This window comes from Desmodus rotundus, chromosome 13, assembly GCF_022682495.2.
Source record: "Desmodus rotundus isolate HL8 chromosome 13, HLdesRot8A.1, whole genome shotgun sequence".
Lineage (NCBI taxonomy): Eukaryota > Metazoa > Chordata > Mammalia > Chiroptera > Phyllostomidae > Desmodus > Desmodus rotundus.
Genome location: NC_071399.1, coordinates 45,980,736 through 45,994,982, shown reverse-complemented (window position 1 = coordinate 45,994,982; position 14,247 = coordinate 45,980,736). Strand labels below are relative to the sequence as shown.

Here is a 14,247-nt window from a genome sequence, read left to right as displayed (position 1 = left end):
ATTACACTTGGAAAAATCCAAGAATTAAAAATAAATACCCATGTACAACGTGGTATACAATTATCACATTTGTGGTTTAGTACATGGCTACAGAAATACAAAAATATAAGGAGAATCTCAGCTCCTAGAACCAAACTTCAGAAGCATAGAACTAAATGGGAAAAGTCTAGGAACAGAAATAACGTGGTGAAAGAAGCTACAGAGGGAAGAGAATGTTAGAAGTTTTATGCCCATTTTAAATCGGGAGGTAAAAAACACAGATGCAAAGTGCTGTTTTATTTTAAAATAGCCTAACCGGTTGGGAGGAAGCCAGTCAGATGAAATTACAACACCTTTAACGTAACTAAAAAGGGTCAGGTAATGGGAGGTTTTAGCTGTAATGGCAGGCTGTGCTCTGAGATGCAACTTCAGGCTTCTGCAATTTGTCTTGTTTTGACTTTAGGTGAGAGGAAAATCACTTCCAATAAAACAGGCTTCAATCTATAAGTGATGGGCTAAAGAGAAAACTGACTGCCAGGGCAGAAGGAGCGGAGACCAGACCTAAAGCACTCTGAAAATATATAGGTTTTGATTAGAGCTCGACAGTAGAGCACTGTTGGAAGAACACCAGACCGCTTCCTGCGCCCCACGCCTTGGGACCTCTGAAGAGCCTCAGGCGAGGGCAGCTCCGAGGAAATTCCTGCGAAATTCTAGCGAAAATGGGTAGGTCCACCCACCAACCTCCAGATCACAGGCGCTGCGTACCCTTGAACACAGAACTGGGCCGAGGTGGCTTCCGCAGGCGTGTGGAGAACCACGAGACCAAAAGCTGTCAAGGCTGCGTAGCTGTGGGAGAAGAGGGGGGTGGCGGCGCTCGGCGGGGCAGGGCTGCGCTGCTTGTGGTCCCCCACACGACCTCCGAACCTCCTGCAGTGCCCGAGTGGGCCTTTGAGCCTGTGGAAGGGAGGGCCCTTACCCATGTGCTGTGTGTCCAACTGCACAGCCGGCATCTCCTTCAGAGGAATGTGTCCGGTTCCGCCGTCTCTGCAGCACCGTAGGCAGCAGAACACAGAGGCGGCCATCACGTTACGGACTCCGCCTCCGTAGACTCAACCGCTGCGACACCAACCTCTACCCCTACTCACTGCTTCCCGCCCCCGCTGGAACGACGGAGGCGTCTGTGTGAAGCACAGAGGCCGGTACAGCGACGCCCCAGGCTGGGAGGGTGTAGCACAGGCTGAGGCGAAGCAGGCCTGGGCTGAAGAGCTGAGGCTCGGCTGAGCGGAGCTAGGCGGGGCCCGAGCTCAGCTGGGTTGGAGGCGGGGTTAGTGGCAGGGCGGGGCAAAGGGCGTGCGCCAGCGCGCGGAGGTTTTCTCTTTTTGGGTTGCTTCTTGAGTGCTCCACTATATCGATCGGTTAGGCTGTGTGCGCCCTGTACACACTCGGGGGTCCTCCGATGCTGTTTTTAAAATGTGCTCCTTCCTCTTCGACATTATCTTTAGGGATGAATTGACAAAGGCAAATCAGGCTAGGGGGCTGGGAGTTGATAAGGAAGCCCCCAGGTATCCCCCGCTCGCCCAAGTACTGAGAGAACTTTGCCTCCACAGGCAGCCTTCATCCACCGTGACTGGTTTCTGAAGAATTTCCTCAAATCCTGAGTAGACGCGGGTGCCCCAGAAGTAATACCTGTTAGTGACTGCACCCTGGATGCGCACCCGAGGCTCTAAGTCGGCCCTGATGCATTTTAGGTGCAGAGATGATGCTTTCCTTGGCCCTTGGTGTCGTGAGGTTAGGGGCCAGCAGTGGGCCTCTCCAGGAGGGGACCAATCGGGGCGTGGTGGGAGGGTGATTTTTGAACAGCCTCTTCCAAGATCGACCCTCTTCGTGGACTGAGGGTTCCGAGGAGTATTAAGGGAACCTTGGAGACAGCAAGAAGGCTACCGAGCCCCTAAGGGGAGCCCTCTGTTCCTACTGCCTGCTCCTTTCTGCTTCCACGTGAGAGGCTCACATGGTGGTCACATTTCATCTCCGTGCCCATCTTATCATCCGTCCCTGGTCAATTTACCATCTTCAGATATCACTTGGCATTTGAAATTGACAAGCTTAGTATTAACCTGGCACAAACCTCTGTTCCTAAACAAGGTTTTCATCCTGAAGACTTTCCCGGGGTTTAAGTCTTGGGAAACTGGACACAAAATGCCCACTTAATATGTAATGGGTTCCTATATATAACTTTTTAGCGACCTGAGTACAAATATCCTAAATTTTTATTCACAGAATAAGAATTTCTTCAGGGTCTTGGGCCTCTTTGCTGTCAATACAAATAGTGTGGTTTCATCACAACACTCAGGGAAACCTCCAAGTTTTTGTGCTTTGAAGTTGTTACTATAGAATTAATAATCAAGGTGATTATTAAACTGGTTGAAGGTAGACCCCTCCCACTACCTATAAAGTACTATCTTGGTAATCCTTTTACACATGGAATTTTCTTTTACTGAATCCCTTGACTATTATTCTGAGAAGTATTAGTGTTTTGCTTTCCCTTCCCACCCCCACCCACCAACTGGGAGTAAGGGAAAAGTTGAATAGAATGTTGTAAAGAACATTTTTCTGCCTGTCCATGAGGCAGGCACTCTTTCATATATATATCTAATTGGATTCTTGAAAGATTTCAGGGTGGATATCGTCCCCATTTTATAAGTGAAGAAATAGATTTAGAGGTATTAAATAACTTTTGTAGCCTCGGATGATAAGAAAATTAAAAAGGTAGGATTCAAAGGCCATTAATATGACTCCTAAAGCTTGAGTTTGCTCCATCAGATCATGCTGCTTCTCAAATTCTGAGATCTAACTCTTGTAATTAGTGCCACAATCCTCTTAAATGTGTCCCGTTCAAAATGCAAATTTGCACTTACTTTTTGTGGTTTATTAATCTCTATATTGGCTAAAAGCTGCCATAACTCATGTATAGACAATAACATTAGTTTTATAAGTGAAATATTTGTTCAGAAATATTATATAAGTAGTACATATATTAAATGTATAATAAACATTAAGGTCATTTAAGTTAGTCACATCTTCAGTGAAAAGCCAGACTATTAGATGGTTGTGAATTTGCTATTACTGTACAGGCAGAATTGCCATAGTCTTCCCTGGCTAGAAAAGTAATCTGCTGGAGCAATGGTCAGAGCACTTCGGGCCCCACTGTAGCAACTCAAGTGTACTCAGCATAGGAAGCTAGCAAAACCCATTAGCTCCTGAAACAGTGTTCTCTGTCTTGGCAGATGGATGCCATCCATGAGCTCATAGATCTTATTCCCTTTTATATATGGGATTCTATTATCCTTTCATTAGTATTTTCAAAGGAGTTATCCTTTCTTTTTGAAAAGTATAGTGCTAAAGTTATTTTGACAGTCTTTCACAGCTATCACTTTAAATAACAATTACAAAAAGTTTTCCAATAGTTAGTTAGAAGGTCATTTATCTAAGTCAAAAGCAATAACAGAGAATGACTGTGTGGGGGAAAAAAATCTATCTACTTCAGTGTCATATGCCAGGAACTCTAGAACTGATGGAACAATAACGTAAAGCATGTGTTTTCCAGCTGAGTTTAACATCATGTCAGGATTTCATTTTTATTTTTTAATTTAAAAACTCAATTACAGTTGACATTCAATATTATGTTAGTTTCAGGTGTACAGCATAGTAGTTAGACATTTGTATAACTTACAAAGTGATCCCCCTGATAAGTCTAGTACCCACCTGGCACCATACATTACTGACTGTATTCCCTATGGTGTACCTTACATCCTGGTGACTATTTTGTAACTGCCCATGTATACTATTTAATCCCTTCACCTTTTCCACCTAGCCCCCTAACCCTCTCCCAAATGGCAACCATCACTTTGTTTTCTGTATCTATGAATTTATTCAGTTTTGTTTGTTCATTAATTTTATTCTTCCGATTCCACTTATAAATAAAATCATATGATATTTGTCTTTCTCTGTCTGACTTATTTCACTTAGCATAATACCGTCTAGGTCCATCCATGTTGTCACAGATGGTAGTATTTCATTGTTTTTTAATGGCACAGTAATATTCCATTGTATTTACGTACCACTTCTTCCAATCATTCACTGATGGAACCTTAGATTGCTTCTGTATCTTGGCTATTGTATTCAATAAATAATGCTGCAATGAACATAAGCATGCATGTACCTTTTCAAATCAGTGTTTCAATTTATTTGGATATATACCCAGAAGTGAAATTGCTGAGTCATAAATAAGGTAGTTCTATTTTTAATTTTATTTATTTTTTTGTTTTCTGCATTCTTTCTTTCCCTTTACTACCTTTTCAACCCCCTTCCCTCTAGTAACCACCATACTGTAGTCTGTGTCTGTTAGTTTTTGTTTGTCTTGTTTGTTCATTTGTTACTTTTAGTTTTATATCCCAGATATGAGTGACATCATATGGTTCTTAACTTTTTCTGTCTGACTTTTTTAAGTCTCTATCCAGGTCCTCTGCCCATTTGATAAGGATTGTTTGGGGTTTCTTTTGTATTTCAGTTGTATGAGTTCTTTATATATAAGTTCTGGCACAAATAACACCCCTAGTTATTATAAAATATTTTATTACAATATCATAAGCATGTAATTCTGTAACATAACAATATCATGTTCAAGCACATCATTATGACATTTTTGGTGAAATGTTCAAATTAAAACTATAAATTATTGGGGGACAGAAGATGACAGTAAGATAGGTGGGAGCGGAGTCAACTTCCCTCTGCACCTGAGTGAAACACCTAGCCAATCTACTGAGGAACAAAGCCAACAGCCAACAGCACCCCAGCGTTTATGAAGATAGGAGACTAAAAATATAGAGGACACTGAAAAAACAGAAGGTAAGGGGATTGCTTCAGGACAAAAAGGTCTCTGGGACCAACGGGGGACCAGGGCGACTGCAGCCCCAGGCCCGCACCTGCTGGGCCTGCTGCAGGACTCCAGGGAGATAGTAAGGTTAACGGCCCCCTCCCCTGCCAAACCAGGCTTGAGCAACACCGTGAGAGACCTGGTTGCTTGAAGTCACAGGAAGGGGAATAAGGACGAAGTGGTAAACACACAGAGACTGTGGGTGCTGGCTGGGGAGAGTTGAGAGTTGGGCCCTGTGGGACCCTGACCAGGACAGTCCCCGGTCTACCTGGAGAGGTGGGCTGTGTGAGAGGACAGGCCCTTACTTGCATGGAGGGAGCCGCAGGATTGAGCATGAGGATTTTCCCAAAAAGAAAAGGACCCATGGGGGCACTTTGGGGAATTCCCCTGCGGCAACAGCGCCAGTCTCCTCTCCACCCGGCCACCTGCCCATGCAAGGAGGGTCCACACCTCATCTCAGAGGGAACTGAGACCACAGGTACCAACCCGGGAGTGTACCCATAGACTAGGGAGTTTGTGCACCCACCGGGGACTGTGTGCATTGACAGGGGAGTGTCCGCACCTCATATTGGACGGAACTGAGACCACAGGCACCCGGGGAGAGTGAGAATCAAGGAAAGCTCTGTGAGCACACCCATAGCCCAGAGGAGGTATACCATAAAAAAAAAAAAAAAAAAAAAAAAAGAAAGAAAGAAAAGGTAGAAACCAGGAATACCAGGATACCTCCACCTGAGAAAACCCACCAACAAAGGAAACAACAACAGATAAAAACAGAAGAAGGAGAAGGACGGAGTGGAAGTCACACTAAGTCAACCCAGGACCTATCTGAAAATACAAATAAATAGTAAAGAAATTACTCAGAACAAACAACTGAACAAGAGCAAGAGAAAAGCCTCAAAACCTTGTACACACGGAAGAACCAGCTCCAACATAACCTTCCCACACCTGCACAACAGAAAACAAGAGGTGAGGGACACACTGACCCTCAGATAACCAGTTGCTGGGAAAGACCCACCAAAGAAAGACCGAACAAGAGCCAAAAACCGAAGAGAAAGAGGAGGACCAAGATGGCGGCATAGGTAGACACACTGCGCCTCCTCGCACAACCAGAACTGGCAGAAAATCGATCGGCCAGGAAGTCCGACACCAAGGAAATAAATACTAAACATTCATCCAGACCAATAGGAGGGGCAACACACGTGACAGCAACACAATTGTATTGACAGCAACACAATTATAGCAGGGGATTTTAACAGCCCACTGTCAAAGATGGACAGATCTTCCAAACAAAATATCAACAAAGATATTGTGGCATTGGACAATGCCCTAGATGAAATGGATTTAACTGATATATATAGAGCCTTTCATCCTAAAGGAGCAAAATACACATTCTTTTCAAATACACATGGAATATTTTCAAAGATAGACCACATAATAGGACACAAAACAAGCCTCAACAAATTCAAGAATATTGAAATCATATCAAGCATTTTTTCTGACCACAAGGGACTGAAACTAGAAACCAACCCCAAAGGAAAACACTCAAAAACATGGAGATTGAATAGCATGCTATTAAACAATGAATGGGTCAAGGACGAGATTAGGGAAGAAATCAAAAAGTTTCTGGACAAAAATGAAAATGAACTCACAACAATTCAAAACCTATGGGACAGAGTAAAGGCAGTCCTGAGAGGGAAGTTCATAGCAATACAGGCCTACCTAAAAAGAATAGAAACATCTCAAATAAACAACCTAAACCTACACCTACAAGAACTCGAGGAACAACAACAAAGACAGCCCAGAGCAAGTAGAAGGAAGGAAATAACCAAGATGAGAGCACAATTAAATGACATAGAGACTAAAAGCACAATTCTAAGGATGAATGAATTCAGGAACTGGTTCTTTGTAAAGATAAATAAAATCGACAAGCCCTTAAGCAGGCTGATCAAGAAAAAGAGAGCGCTGGCTGGTATAGCTCAGTGGATTGAGCTCGGGCTGTGAACCAAAGGGTTGCCAGTTTGATTCCCAGTCAGGACACATGCCTGGGTTGTTGGCCACATCCCCAGTAGGGGCCAAGTGACAGACAGCCACACATTGATGTTTCTTACCCTCTCTTTCTTCCTCCCTTCCCCTCTTTCTAAAAATAAACAAATAAAATCTTTAAGGAGAAAAAAGAAAAAAAGAGGACCCAAACAATCACAATGACAAACGAAAGAGGAGAGACTAAAACTGATACCACAGAAATACAAAGGATTGTAAGAAATTACTACGAAGAACTGTGTGCCAAGAAATGTGAAAACCTAGATGAAATGGACAAATTCCTATAAAAATATAACCTTCCAAAAGTCAATTTAGAAGAAGCAGAAAGCCTGAACAGACCAATAACACCTGATGAAATTGAAACAGTAATCGAAAAGCTTTCAACACACAAAAGTCCTGGACCAGACTGTTTCACATGAGAATTCAACACAGCATTTAAGGGAGAGCTAACCCCCAACCTCCTCAGATTATTTAATAAATTCAAGAAGATGGAAGCTGCCCAAACTCGTTTTATGAAGCCAACATCACCCTTCCTCAAGAAAATATTGCCAAAACGCATCCAGCAATACATTAAAAAGATCATACACCATGATCAAGTGGGATTTATCACAGGGATGCAAGGACAGTACAATATTCTCAAATCAATAAATATAATACACCACATAAACAACAGCTAAGACAAAAACCACATGATCATATCAGTAGATGCGGAAAAAGCATTTGATAAGGTACAGCACCCATTTCTGATAAACACACTCAGCAAAGTGGGAATAGAGGGAGCATTCCTCAACATAATAAAAGCCATCTGTGAGGGACCTACAGCCAACATCACACTCAATGGACAAAAACTTAGAGCTTTCCCTCTAAGATCAGGAACAAGACAAGAAAGCCCTCTCTCACTGCTCCTATTCAACACAGTATTGGAAGTCCTACCCACAGCAATCAGACAAGAAAAAGCAATAAAAGGTATCCAAATTGGAAAGGAGGAAACGAAACTGTCATTGTTTGCAGATGACATGATAGTGTACTCAGAAAACCCTATACAGTCCACCAAAAAACTACTTGACCTAATAAATAAATTTGGCAAAACAGCTGGATATAAAGTCAATACTCAGAAATCAAAGGCATTCCTATATACCAACAATGAAACAGCAGAAACAGAAATCAGGAAGAAAAATCCCATTTGATATAGCAACAAGAAAAATAAAGTACCTAGGAATAAACCTAACCAAGGAGGTAAAAGACCTGTACTCAGAGAACTACACAACATTGAAGAAAGAAATTAAGGAAGACACAAACAAATGGAAGCATGTACCGTGTTCATGGATTGGAAGAATTAACATCATCAAAATGATGTTAAACACCATACTACCCAAAGCGATTTATAGATTGAATGCAATCCCTATTAAAGTACCCATGGCATATTTCACAGATATAGAACAAACACTTCAGAAACTTATATGGACCCATAAATGACCCCAAATAGATGCAGCAATTTTGAGAAAGAACAAAGCAGGATGGATCACAATATCAGATATCAAACTGTATTACAAGGCCACTAAAGAGCCTGTAATCAAAACAGCCTGGTACTGGCATAAAAACAGGCACATAGACCAATGGAACAGAACAGAGAGCCCAGAAATAAATCCAAGTCTTTATGGTCATTTAATATTTGACAAAGGAGGCAGGAGCAAAAAATGGAGCAAAAATAGCCTTTTCAACAAATGGTGTTGGGAGATCTGGACAGCTACGTGCAAAAAAATGAAACTCGATCACCAACTTACACCATACACAAAAATAAATTCAAGGGGGATAAAAGACTTAAATGTTAGTTGTGACACCATAAAAGTCCTAGAAGAGAACATCGGTAGGAAAATCACAGACATTCCATGCAGCAACATCCTCACAGACACATCCCCTAAAGCAAAGGACATAAAGGAAAGAATAAATAAATGGGATCTCATCAAAATAAAAAGCTTCTGCATGGCTAAAGAAAACAGGATTAAAATAGAAAGAGAACCAACAGTATGGGAAAATACATTTGCCAATGATACCTTAGACAAGAGCCTGAGCTCCAAAATACATAAAGAACTCACACGACTCCACTCCAGGAAGACAAACAACCCAATTAAAAAATGGGCAAAGGACTTGAACAGACACTTCTCCAAGGAAGACATACAGAGGGCCCAGAGACATATGAAAAGATGCTCAGCATCGCTAGCCATCAGAGAGATGCAAATTAAAAACACAATGAGGTACCACTTCACATGGGTGAGAATGGCTAACATAAACAAATCCACAAACAAATGCTGGAGAGGATGCGGAAAAAAGGGAACCCTAGTGCACTGTTGGTGGGAATGCAGACTGGTGAGGCCACTGTGGAAAACAGTATGGAATTTCCTCAGAAATCTAAAAATGTAACTGCCCTTTGACCCAGCAATTCTGCTGCTGGGTTTATACCCTAAGAACCCCGAAACACCAATCCAAAAGAACCTATGCACCCCAATGTTCAGAGCAGCACAATTTACAATAGCCAAGTACTGGAAGCAACCTAAGTGCCCATCATCAAATGAGTGGATCCAAAAACTATGTGGAATTCTAAGCGGCAGAGAGAAAAAAGGAGCTTATACCCTTTTCAATAGCATGGATGGAACTGGAGAGCATTATGCTAAGTGAAATAATCCAGGTGGTGAGGGACAAATACTACATGATCTCACCTTTAACTGGAACATAATCAACAAAAGGAAAAAGAAAACAAAATATAACCAGAGACATTGAAGTTAAGGACAATGTAACAATAGTCAGAGGGGAGTGGGGAGGGAATAATGGCGAGAGGGGTTTACAGGAACTACTATAAAGGACACATGGACAAAATCAAGGGGGAGGGTGGAGGCAGGGGAGGGAGGTGGTTTTGGCTGGGGTGGGGTGGAGGGATGGGGAGAAAATGCAGAGAACTGTAATTGAATAACAATAAAAATTAAAATAAATAAATAAATAAATAATATAAAAACAAAATTATTTAAATCCAAATAAAAAATGCATTCTGAATTCCCCCCAAAATCTATCAATTATTACACCCATATTATTACCCTACCAATGACACTCAAGCAAGTCTTATTTCTACTGGACCCTGTATTTTGGATATTAACCCTTATTATTGATGCATCATCAGTGAATATCCTGTCCCATTTTGCTAGTTTGTCTTGTTAATGATTTTTCTTTGCTGTGCAAAAACTTTTTAGTTGTATGTTGTTTAGTTTCAGTTGCCTGAGAAGATATATTTTAAAAAGTTTATGAAGAGCAATGTCAAAGAGTTTATTGCCTGTGTTTTCTTCTCTTTTTCTTTTTTTTTTTTTTAAGACAGGGAATACTTTATTCAAACACATCAGAGAAATGAACTGGTTGGGTCTGTAACAAAGTTTCATGTGTTAAAGCATAGGCCAGTAATTGTATATGACTATTCACTGCTACATACAAATTAACTGATCAGACCACAACTTTTCAACTGTTTAAAACCGAATAAGCTTCCCTGTAAAAGAAGCACCATTGTGACATTGTAACTCTAGTATTCCTTTCCTTCTTCCTCACCCTATCCTTGAACAGAATCCACACCAACCTCCTCATAATCCTTCTCTAAGGCAGCCATGTCCTCACAGTCCTCAGAAAACTCCTTCCTCCATGCCCTCACCCACATACCAGTGAACAGATGCACACTGGGTGTACATCAGGTCAAATTTGTGCTCCAGGTGAGCCCAGGCCTCAGCAATAGCTGTGGTGTTGCTCAGCATGCACACAGCTCACTGTACTTTGTCCAGGTCTCCACCAGACACCACAGTGGGAGGCTGGTAATTAATGCCAACTTTGAAGCCAGTGGGGCACCAATCCACAAACTGGACGGTATGCTTGGTCTTGATGGTGGCAATGGCAGCATTGACATCATTGGGAAGCATATCACCATGGTACAAGAGGCAGCAAGCCATGTATTTACCATGGCAAGGATCACATTTCACCATCTGGTTTGCTGGCTCAACACATGCATTGGTGATCTCTGCTACAGAAAGCTGTTCATGGTAGGGTTTCTCAGCAGAAATAACAGGGTCATGTGTAGCCAGAGGGAAGTGGATGCAGGGATAAGGCACCAAATTGGTCTGGAATTTGGTCAGGTCAACATTCAGGGCTCCATCAAACCTGAGGGAAGCAGTGATAGAAGACATAATCTGACCTATCAACCTATTCAGTTTAGTATAGGTTGGGTGCTTGATATCGAGGTTTCTACAACAGATGTCATAGATGGCTTTGTCAACCATGAAGTCACAATCAGGGTGCTCCAGGGTGGTGTGGGTGGCAAGGATGGAGTTGTAGGGCTCCACTACAGCTGTGGAAACCTGGGGGGCTGGGTAAATGGAAAACTCCAGCTTGGACTTCTTGCCATAATTGACAGAGAGATGCTCCATCAACAGGGAGGTGAACCAAAGCTGTAGAAAACCAAAAAGCCCTGAGGACCTGTGCAGTGGTCAGCCAGTTTCCGAATTTGGTCCAAGACGAGGTTAATGATCTCCTTGCCAATGGTGTACTGTCCATAGGCATAGTTATTACAGCATCTTCCTTCCCTGTGATCAGCTGCTCAGGGTGGAAGAGCTGGTGGTAGGTACCAGTGTGAACTTTATCAATGACTGTGGGTTCCAGTTCTATAAACACTGCCCTGGGCACATGCTTGCCAGCACCTGGCTCACTGAAGATGGCGTTGAAGGAGTCTCTCCCCTTCCAATGGTCTTGTCACTTGGCATCTGGCCATCAGCCTGGATGCCATGTTCCAGGCAGTAGAGCTCCCATAAGGCATTGTGGATCTGGACACCAGGCTGCCCAACATGGATACAGATGCACTGACACATGGTTGCTGCTTTGCAGCTGCCAAGCGGATGGTGGAAAGGCAGAAGAGGAGGAGTTGTTGTTTCTTACAGCCCGACTCTTAGGCAGTAGATGTAAGAGAACCAGCTCCTTTCTTTTTTAAAAGATTTTATTTATTTAGTTTTAGAGATAGGGGAAGGGAGGGAGAGAGAGGGAGAGAAACATCAATGTGCAAGAGAAACATTTATCAGTTGTCTCTCACATGCCCCCATCCAGAGGGACCTGGCCTGCAACCCAAGCACATACCCTGACAGAGAATAGAATCAGTGACCTTTGGTTTGTGGGTCAATGCCCAACCCAATGATCCACACCATTCAGGTGTACTGCCTATGTTTTCTTCTAGGAGTTTTATGATTTTGGTCTTATATTTAAACCTTTAATTCAGTTCCAACCAAGATGGAGGCATAGGTGGAAACTCTTACCGTCCTCGCCCAACCAAAAGGAGGATAACAACCAATGTAAAATCAATAAACAACCAGAAGTGCCATAAAATCAAACTGTGTGAAACTCTGACAATCAAGGAATTAAAGAAATAGTCAGCCAGACCAACCAGACCGGTGCGCCAAGACAAAGAAATATGACCCAAATGAAAGAACAGAGCTAAACTCCAGAAAGAGAGCTAAGAGATGAGGAGATAGCTAACCTATCTGATGCAGAGTTCAAAGCCCTGGTAATCCAAATAGTCACAGAACTGATTGAGCTTGGTTGAAAAATGAAAAAACAATTGAAGGCTACCCAAAGTGAAATTAAGCAAAATATTCAGGGAACCAACAGTGACAGGAAGGAAACCAGGATTCAAAGCAACCATTTGGAACAAAAGGGAAAAATTAACATCCAACCTGAATAGAATGAAGAAACAAGAATTCAGAAAAATGAAGAGAGGCTGAGGAACCTCTGGGACAACTTTAAATGTTCCAACACCCGAATTATTGGGGTGCCGGAAGGAGGAGAACAAGAGCAAGAAATTGAAAACTTAGTTGAACAAATGAAGGAAAACTTCCCCAATATGGCGAAGGAAATAGACTTCCAGGAAGTCCAGGAAGCTCAGAGAGTCCCAAAGAATTTGGACCCAAAGAGGAACACACTGAGGCACATCATCATTAAGTTACCCAAGATTAAATTAAATATAAAGAGAGAATCCTAAAAGCAGCAAGAGGAAAGGAGAGAGTTACCTACAAAGGAGTGCCCATGAAGCTATCAGCTGACTTCTCAAAAGAAACCTTGCAGGCAAGAAGGGGCTGGAAAGAAGTATTCAAAGTCATGAAAAGCAAGGACCTACAGCCAAGGTTACTCTATCCAGCGGCCCATACTTTCCCACATACAAAAACATAACCTGAGGAGCACAGGTCACTTCATTTTGGGATTTGTTGTTCAACTTGGTTTGGATCATCATTACTTTGGTTAGGCCAAAGTATCACCCAGGTAGTATCACCCAGTTGTTATAGTCTTGATTACCATATGTAGTTTAATGTAGACCACTTGGATATTGGGAGAAGCATATGATTTTTTTTTTTTTGCTGGCAGTTTAATCACTGCATTCCTTAATTATAATTGAGTAAAAATAGGTAATGGAAGCTCAATTGACATATATTTTATTAATTTGGTGCCATTTGTCTTCCTGTTATTTTAATGATCTCTCATCATGGGAAAATGGAGAAACCCCTTGAAAAAAAGGTAGAGTTATCTTGCTCTACTTTATTTATCACTTTGCTTTAGGGAAGAAATTAATTTATTCCAGTTGAGTCTAGGAATGGAAGTTTCTGATGCCTAATTAATGTAATGGAATTAGAAAAGAAAAATTCCCTTATCCTAGACAAGTTGGACAAAGCTATTCAGGTCAAATACAAGATTGAAAGTGGCCTGGAGTCTGAAGAGGCAAATCACTATCACCATTTTGGGGGGGACCACTAAGCACAGTGCTGAGTGCTCCATAGGCCTTGTCCCCCTTCCTCCCACCAATCCTGTATAGGGAGATAGCAGTATCTCCATTTACAAAGGGATTTCATGAACTGTGGCTGTCCAAGATCAAACAGCTAGAGAGTGGCAGTGGTAGGCTTGTAACTCTGAGAACTCCATTCCAGTGCCTCTCAATATTTCTCATATACATATGAGAGATCATTTGTTTTTTTAGTCCCTAAAGATGCACTGAGTCATGGCAGAAATATGCTTTTGGGATATTGGGTGGGAAATTATGGCAACCTCTTCATAGCAACAATCTTCAGGAGTACTTGCTTGATCATAAGACTTTTGGACTTAAAACACTTTTGTTTAGTGACCTCATTTGTTTATAGAAAATGTGATGTTTTGATAAATCTGTACCTTGAAGTTCCTCCAAGTAACTACATCTGTCCAAACCCAGTTCCTAGGCACCACCATATGCTGAAACA

At 42.1% G+C, this 14,247-nt stretch overlaps 1 protein-coding gene and 1 pseudogene across 3 annotated transcripts in view; both read right to left on the bottom strand.

The window, feature by feature from the left end:
* SPRYD7 (SPRY domain containing 7) overlaps positions 1 to 1,242 on the bottom strand; it is a 28,561-nt gene extending 27,319 nt beyond the window's left edge. The window contains exon 1 of one of the 3 annotated variants that reach the window (XM_024569871.4): positions 956 to 1,242. In XM_024569871.4, the coding sequence (XP_024425639.1) occupies positions 956 to 1,061 (106 nt within the window). In that variant the 5' untranslated portion in view covers positions 1,062 to 1,242. The remainder of the gene's footprint in view (positions 1 to 955) is intronic. The other 2 variants (XM_024569877.4, XM_024569884.4) reach the window with 2 other exon arrangements.
* Positions 1,243 to 10,514: 9,272 nt separating this feature from the next.
* Positions 10,515 to 11,844, bottom strand: LOC112311269 (tubulin alpha-1A chain-like; annotated as a pseudogene).
* Between the last annotated feature and the right edge of the window lie 2,403 nt (positions 11,845 to 14,247).